Below are 8,992 nucleotides of genomic sequence, written 5' to 3'. Positions count from 1 at the left end.
AACTACAAGTGTTTTGTGGTTGGTTTCCTTCACCTTTTTACAATCCTGTAAATTTTCCACCTCTGAAGGCAAGACTTTACTTGTTGTGATCAAGCACTGTTTTTACTTTTGTGTATATGAAGCTGCAGGTGCATGGTTAAAAAAAAAAAGGAAAATGGTTAATTGTCAAGGGAGAATTAAAAAAGAGGAAGAATGATCAGCAGAGTGAAGGAAAGAGAAACTAGACTGTTAAAAGTCCATAACAATATAATTAGCTAAAAATCTTTATTTCTATTTTTGTGGTGGTAAAAGGTCAGTCCGAAGTTAAGTCATGTCAAGTCAACAAACATGACTTGACAGTGAAAAATGAGCGGGAAGGAGCAGTCATTAAGTTTTTTTCTCATGTCCGCCGACTGGCCGGTTGTCATTATATTTGTGTTTTGCTTTGTCCCCTCCGCTATCCACAGAGGAAACCCATCCCTTGTAAGCATGGTGCACGAGGGGGGCGTTGACCGGTGAGGCCCCAGTCTTCAGCCATGTTATTGGTCACCACGAAACCTGCATCAGTTTAAAACCAGATGCTGCCTTCTTCCCTCCCTTCACACCAAGCGGCCCCTTAGAGACAGATAGGGACAGACAGGCAGGGCTGGTGAGCGTTTGAGTGACTGCGAGAGATAACCAGAGTTCGTCTCAGCATGCCAGCGTACGCCACCAACATGAGGTTAAAGTTTCCCATCGTGGCCTTGGCTTTTGAGATTATCACCATCATCCTGTTCGCGGTGTTTGTGGTCTATGATGATGGGACACGTCATGGGCACGGGCACGGACATGAAAAACCCTCCAATGAGACTCGCCCTGAACTGGTCCGCATGGAGCTCTACCCAAGTAAGTCCACCAAGACCTGCATGCTTGAGGATGCTCTGCTTTGAATGCCTCTGTTTCTAGTAAGTTGTAAAATATGAACTGCCAGTATTCATTGTTGTTTGGGGAAATATATTTCTACAAATAGAGAAAACACCTGGAGAGCCAGACTCAAATTGAGTTTTATTCAATTAAATAAAGTTACAAACAGACAATCATATAAAGTTTCTGAGCATTGGTGCTTTATTCTTAGACTCTGTAGTGATGTTAGCACAATAAATGCATACCCAAATAGATAGATACGTTTCTTTTTATTGAGATACCACAAATTCTATTTTGAGGATCTAATTTTCCAATTACTGACTCTGAAGAGTTTTTTGGGGCTGTTTGCAGGGAAGGTCTGCTGAGTGCAATAAGAGGAGTCATGGGGTCGCATTCTTGTCTGTCTCAAAGTCTCTTCAAACAGCTGAGATGTCAAAAGGATCCTGCAGGGAAAAGTGTCAGCTCTCACACAGAGGAGGTCACACGTGATTCAAATTTATGTGTCCAGCAGAGCTAATAATGCACAAACACAGGTGGTAGCCAGAGCAGAAAAATGCAGTTGGCATGTAAAGCTATAAATTGTGAATATAAATGTTATTTTGTTGAAACTCTTTTGGGAGTGAAAGCGACTTCTTTGCACGTTCACCAGTTATCTTCATGAAGATATCTGCTGCTTGTTGACTCCATGAGTGCTTTGGGTGTGGCGGGACTGAGCTTGAGCATATCTTCAACTTCAGATGCAGCGTTTTACTTACATATATATGTATATATACTCAGAAAACATGACTCTTGCAGCTGCATACAGTGAGAACCTCTGTTTCACGCATACCAGACATCTGCAATTATGGATCCAAAGCAGAACTGATAAGCAAAATAATGTGGAGTGCAGCAAGTAAAACATATAATGGTTTTATTATTGTGGAACAAATCAGTAATTAAAAAAAAAAATGTACATGACAAAAGCATTATCTGGCTGCGTGGTATCACGAAACAAACCAGACATTATGACTGCTACCGAAGATGAGATGCTATAAAGAAAATACACCAGTATTTGAAGGAAAAACATGAATGCAAACTAATAATCATTCTGCACTGATTGTATCATTTCTCTAACAATATAATTGCTCTTAAGGGTTTTCTCTCTCTCTCTCTCTCTCTCTCTCTCTCTCTCTCGCTCTCGCTCTCCTCCATTTCTTCTGAGGATTAAATGTTACCTAACATCTGGGCGTGGTGCCAGCAACGCTACTTTCCAATTCCATCTCATCCTCATCCTTCAGCTACTGTTTACAAAAAAAAAAGCTCAGACTACATGGAAAGCAAAACTGAGTCAGCCAGATGAGAATCGGAGAGGAGTCAAAGAGCAAGAATAGGGGCAACTGGGTCCTCTACTAAACAGCTCCAAAAATGAGAGCATGAGGCAGAAAGCTGGCGCAAATATCTGCTCCTGGTGTTAAAAAAAAGAAGTTTGTAATTTATATATCAGACATGATGAGATGACACCACAAACCAGGATGTAATTTTGTCTGATCTTAATGAGATAAAAGTTTAAGTTTCTCGGCTCATGCAGGAATCTACCGGTAGCAGATGTTTCCTTCCACTTCAATGGTCCTCGCCAGGTTTTTTGTTTTATTTTCCTTCTTCACTAAAGTACCAGAAGACGTGTGAAAATATGTTGACATACTCTGTATGCAAATATTGCAGATGAGTAGTTGTGGATGAGTTTATTCTTCTTGATATTATCATTCAGCAGCTGCTGCATTTTAAATAGGAGAATGCAATAATTTCTGCGTATTATGGAAATGTTCTCAGGATTAAACAGCAGACAGGAGCTCACATGCAAATGTGAATTTTGTTTTAGTTTATAAATGTAATAAAAATATATAGAGGAACAAATAATGAATGATGTTTTTGCTATTCGTAAGACACTAACATTAACAATTGCAGAGTTGAGACGGTTATGTGTGAAACATAAAGGAATAATACAATAATGTGCATGAGTCTATTTGGTGTTTTCCACATTTTTTCAAATAACCTTGTAAGTTGTAAGTTGATGACAGTCAGAGAAAACAAGTTAACATGTGACATAAACATGCTGATGCTGAACATACCTATAGGTCTTATTAAAGGGACACTTCTAATGAAACATACTATTTGAGGACAGTGGCACTCAGTCATAAAGATTTTATGTAAATACAGTGTGCTAAAACCACCACATAATAAATGTTTGGGAAACGTATTGTTTTGGTCAGTTGCGCAAGTTTGATTGTTTGTAAATTTCTAAAATTGCTGTTCATATATCATTTTATCCTTGTTTCTATTAATTATATACATTAAATACTACTTCACTCACCCCTTTATTCCAAGTGTGAGAAAACCATGAAAATTAAAAACTAAAGTAAATGTTCTAGTTCATCTCTAGTCTGGACTGTCCATAGGAGCTGCTGGTAAACATTTTTGGGAGTACTCAGAGTGGACCCTTTTAAAGATGAACCACTTCCAATGAAGGTAGATGTGAAGGATTTATTGAAAAGTCAAACAAACATAATCATTAGCTGAGGATAACTGTAAGTAACTTTATATTAACTGATATTGCAAGTTACATCCGTAACAGGTCACCAGTTAATCACAGGGCAAACACAGAGACACAATCATGTGACATGAGAGCACTACTCTCTAAACCACTGTATGACCTATACAGAATACTAGAATACTTCATGGTTTTGCATATCAACCAAAAGCAAGGGAAACAAAATGGTTTATGGGCTTTTTAAAGATGAACAATGACGTCAAGAATCAAGCAATTAAATGGAGAAAAACAACAAAACACATTTGCAGGTGATGATAGTTTTTGTGTTTACAAGCAGCTTCAAATCTCACAAGAAAGAATCCAAATGAACATAACCCTTTAAACTTCTGCACAGCAGGTGAGTCTTGTTCTTTCTAAGGCCAAAGTGGGACCTGTCTTCTCAGTAGCAGTAATCTTTTTTATAACATGGTGGAAGAATCCCATTGTTTTCCAGCCGGCACGCATCTCCACCCTGATGCGTTTTCCACATGATCACATCATAGTTCAAGTTTTGGTAAACAAGACTTCCACTTCCTGTCCACTCTTTGAGGGCCGTTCAAAACAAATCATCCCCAAAGCAACTGGCCTGAACCCAAATCACCTCAGAGTGTATCCCTGTTAATGTCTAAAATGGCAAAATAACCATGTATGGATAATAAAATAGAATTTTTCTTTTAAGCGAATGCCTTTTGCAAATGGTTCTCAGAGATAAAGGTCCAGGAAATGTAAGTCCCAGCTTGCTTAGATCATATGCACTTCATAGAAGCACATGAGATGGTCATAAACCAGACAGGAAAAGTAGGGGAATTTTCCATGAATGCAATTTGCAGCCTGATTAAATTGCTTTTCCTGCAGGTCTGGTCAGACAATAACAGCCCCTGATGATGAGGAAATGACTCCTGTGAAGTCCAATAGCAGTTCAATAAATCACTAAGAGGACAAAGTAGTAATGTGTTGACTGCATATCATCAAGAGTATTTTCTGATTTAATTTGAAGTGCAAAGTTAACTGAGGTTAAATTGTGATTGTCAAAGCAAAAACATATGAGTTTGTCACTGGATGAGCTGACGTCCTCCTATGGCTCTTCAGTGTTTCAGGATGTCCACGTCATGATCTTCATCGGCTTTGGGTTCCTGATGACGTTCCTCAAGAGATATGGCTTCAGCAGTGTGGGCCTCAACCTCCTCCTGGCCGCCTTCGGCCTGCAGTGGGGAATCCTCATGCAGGGCATCTGGGACTTGGACGACGGCAAGATCAAAATCAACATCTTCAAGTATGACCTTCCTGCTCATGCTGGTTTCAAATGGACAAAAATGCATTCAGACATATATAAATCTGCCATTTCTATTTTATCCTTTGCATGATATGTTTATTAGATAAAACTTACCACTGCCATATCATTTTTCTTTAACTTTTGGAGTTGGCGAAGTTTGTTTGGTTTTTCTTCTTCCTTTCTGACACACATCTCTCCTTCTCCTACAGAATAATCAACGCAGACTTCAGCACAGCTACAGTCTTAATCTCCTTTGGTGCCGTTTTGGGTAAAACCAGCCCTGTGCAGCTCCTCATCATGACCATACTGGAGATTTCCATCTTCTCTATCAATGAACACCTGGTGGCTGAAATTCTCCATGTAAGTTCATATTGACACAGATGCACGAAGGTGTGTGACACACAAGCTAAATTCAGTACTTGGGGGTTTATATTTATGTTTTCTTTCACAGGCTAATGATGTTGGCGCATCGATGATCATCCATGCTTTTGGGGCCTATTTCGGCCTGGCAGTAGCCCGAGTTCTTTACCGACCAGGTTTAAGAAACGGACATGAAAACGATGGATCTGTTTACCACTCTGATCTGTTTGCTATGATCGGTAAGAGGCTGTTACACTCAAAGCAAAGTCCTGATAAATCATGTTTTGGGCAGTAATTGGCCTTCACTGGTCTCCTGCACACGTCTGCCATCTTGTGGACATAAATAGTAATGCAGCTTATACTGTGATGAAGACATATTGTGATGTATGTAAAAGACTGACTCACCTGCAGAATGTTTTGACATGAGCTTCTTTATTACTACAGGAACAGTGTTCTTGTGGATGTTCTGGCCCAGCTTTAACTCGGCCATAGCCGAGCCGGGCTTCAATCAGTTCCACGCTGTGATCAACACCTACCTCTCCCTGGCTGCCTGTGTGCTCTCTGCCTACGCCATCTCCAGCCTGGTGGAGCACAAAGGGAAGCTGGACATGGTCAGGCGCCTTTTCTTTTCCAGTTAAGACAGTTTAATGAGTTGGAACACACAGTTTCAGTCAACTGTGTCAATGTGTGTTTATTTTATAGGTGCACATTCAGAATGCCACCTTGGCTGGAGGCGTTGCAGTGGGAACATGTGCTGATATGAGCATTGGACCATTTGGGGCCATGCTGATTGGACTGGTGGCTGGCACCATCTCTACCCTTGGCTTCAAGTACCTCACCGTGAGTGGAAATATGAAGACGGACAAATAAAACATCAACATACATCATCTGAGTCAACAGGGTTTAGTGAATAAATATCAAAAGAAAATGTCTTTATATTTCTATCACCAGTCCATACTGAGTTCTGAACTATTACAAATCTTCCTCTCATATTGATTGAAATAGTAAATCAGGTAGTATATAAAGACAAACGTTCTCTGAATTTTCAACAGAAATACCAGGCGTGTATTTCAGATGAAAAAAATTCCTCTTTACGCTGATCACTGAAATACAAATGTTAGAAATTCTATTTTAGTTTTATTTTCTCAAAAGGTAATATTTGCACAGTTCATATTTTAGTTTACTTTATTCTGTATGACAGCAGCGTGAACATCGTTCTTCTCTCGGCTTCCATTCAAATAAAAAGACATTTGTTTTCGTTTCGTCATTCTGGGCGGCTGTAAGGACATTTATCCACAATCTGGTGGTTTTCCTAATTTAATAAGTTTGGGTGAAAATTATTCTTATTTGCCAAACAAATAATACACCACCAAAGAGGTTTTAATCAGGCAAACAATTCACAATCTCTTGTTGTAATTCTCCATATTTGGTGATATCGAGGGAGAACTTCAAGCTGTAAATTGACATTAGAAAAAAAATAAAAAATAAAATCAGTTGGACACTATAGGATTTGTTTTCTCCTTCTGCAGCCAATCCTGGCGTCCAACCTGGGTATCCAGGATACCTGCGGTGTCCACAATCTGCATGGCATGCCTGGCATCCTGGGCGGTCTGGCTGGTATTGTCGCTGTGGCTCTGGGGAAGAGTAAAGGGTAACGATCCTCTCATGCACCATAAATTCAGCATATGATGATACAAGCACACACCAAACGCCGTCGCAGCTTTAAAGACCTCGCCAACTCAATAAAAACCCTTTTCTCTCTTCTATTTCAGCGGTAGTGCTGCCATGCAAGCTGCTGCTTTGGCTTCGTCCCTCGGGTTTGCCTTGGTCGGGGGTGCTGTTACGGGTAAGTGGAGACAAATACTATAAATGTGTCACATGATCGATAGATTCCCAATGCTTGATATTACAATTTCACAAGAAGGCAAATGTGAGTGATCAAACAATTCATCCTCTCTATATAGGTTTAATAATGAGGCTGCCCTTCTGGGGACAACCTCCAGACCAGAACTGCTTCGATGACTCTATTTACTGGGAGGTAAGAAATCTCCTTTCTTATGAATATTATCTGTACATTGTGACATTTGAGCTTCTCGCTCGCGGCGGAATAATTGTTGATCAATCAGCAGTTTTGAGATCATAATAAATTGATGTGAATCTCAGCATCAGGCAGAGTTTCATTCATTAATAAAAACAAAAAACTAGTCTGTCTGTCTGTCTCTGAACTCTGTTAGTAATGTCTGCAAATTACAAACGGTGCTATTTTGGATTGTTTCACCACGTTACAAAATATGTTGTGTTTTGTGTTTCCAGGTTCCCGAGGAGGAGGAAGAAAATGAGGAGAGCCTGGCTCATGCAGATCACTCCAAGAACAAAGCAGAAGCTTAAATGTCTGCCTTCAGTCGTCTCACAGGGATTGTAGCTGCACTGTGGGCAAATTTAGGAGAATTTGTCAGTTATGTTAATGAAGTTTGGAAGAAGAAAAAAGAAAAAGTCACAAGAGTTTTACAAATACAGTGTAAAACACAAAATATTATTTTATAATTTAAATTTGAATCTGCAATCCCATGTGACAGACAAACACACAAAAAAAACGCAATACAGTTCAGGGATTTTCTTACATTTAAAGCTTCGATTACTACATCATGGATCACCATGAAAAACACAGGGGTCGCTCCACAGCTTGACTGTTGATGCACAACTATATGTATAAGCTTTTCTTTATGCCATGTTATATTATAAAGAGCATAAAAGCATGTTTTAAGATATTAGCATAATTATCATCCCCCCCCCCCATGACTCCTCATAGATTATCTTATATTTCCATACACCTGGCATATGCAATTGTGTCGAAGCTTAAGTCACAGAGGGGAAGTGAAGTGGGTTTTGAGCCACTGCTTGGCGTTACCTCACTGGAGCCCAGACCTCGTGCGAGGAGTCTGAGCGAGCAGCAGGCTCAGCTCTGGCGTGGGCAGGGATAGTCGTATGATGCTCCTGTAACTAATGAACCTTTTGCATCACTTTTCTCCTCTCATTTCCGAATATTTTCTGACAGGCAGCTGTAGAGTTTAGCATTCGACTGGCTGTCTTAAGGGTTTGTGTTACAATCTGTTTTCTACTTGCAGCAAATGTATTCTTCAATGTACATACAGTTTATTTCTTAAATGGATTGACATGGTCAGATTTCACAGTGAAAAAGCCACTGGTACTGCAATTTACATACTGACAAGAGGTTCAAATATGACAATGAGCTGTTTTGTCGTCGTATCAGTCGTCTTTTGATCTCCTTGTTGATAAGCACTATTCCTGACAGATTTTATTTTCATCAAAGACATTTGAAACTAACCATTTATACATCACAGGATCAGCGCTCACGTTGTGTCATTAAAGCTTTAAACCGCATGAGCGTGATGTGATGACGAACATGTGTTTTTCAAGTGTTTATCATCCAAACACAGATGGAACTGACGACATGTAGAGTTAATCAATGCTCTTCTGGCTTGTCAAACATTTTAGGATGACCAGGCGACTGAAACGCATCAGGATTTTGTATTTTTATACAGTTGATGTATGCTTTTTTTGTATAATATACTAATACTGTTATAATAAATATGTTTTTTGTACAATGCACATTTTCATTTGTTCATTTTTGGGGCAGCATTATAACAAAATCAACAACAACCTGAACATCAATGTTTAAATTCAATTACTTCAGTAATATTTCTGAAGGTGATAAAAACACATTTAAACAGCTTACTTTGTTTGAAAAAGAATAGACAGTAAATAGATAGTGTTCATTATAACTTGAATATGAAGGTACATCATTGGATAAACTAATGTTTATGTTTATGACTTGTAGAATCAAGGCTGGTTGACACCTGTAGATTTATGAGATTTCTATTCATTATATG

The 8,992-nt window shown here is 39.2% G+C and overlaps 1 protein-coding gene across 1 annotated transcript; it reads left to right on the top strand.

Moving 5' to 3' along the window:
- Positions 1 to 504: 504 nt before the first annotated feature.
- On the top strand, positions 505 to 8,709 carry rhag (Rh associated glycoprotein). Its single transcript, XM_080490525.1, has 10 exons — positions 505 to 864; positions 4,538 to 4,721; positions 4,931 to 5,081; positions 5,173 to 5,320; positions 5,526 to 5,692; positions 5,784 to 5,921; positions 6,611 to 6,732; positions 6,854 to 6,927; positions 7,046 to 7,119; positions 7,395 to 8,709. Exons 1-10 carry the CDS (start codon positions 675 to 677, stop codon positions 7,467 to 7,469), a joined length of 1,323 nt encoding a protein of 440 aa, XP_080346651.1. The 5' UTR covers positions 505 to 674; the 3' UTR covers positions 7,470 to 8,709.
- The last annotated feature ends 283 nt before the right edge of the window (positions 8,710 to 8,992 follow it).

This window comes from Lipophrys pholis (assembly GCF_963383615.2).
Source record: "Lipophrys pholis genome assembly, chromosome: 21".
In the NCBI taxonomy this organism is placed as follows: Eukaryota; Metazoa; Chordata; class Actinopteri; order Blenniiformes; family Blenniidae; genus Lipophrys; species Lipophrys pholis.
The sequence above is the reverse complement of the archived record's forward strand: the minus strand, read 5'-3'. Positions and strand labels throughout refer to the sequence as shown.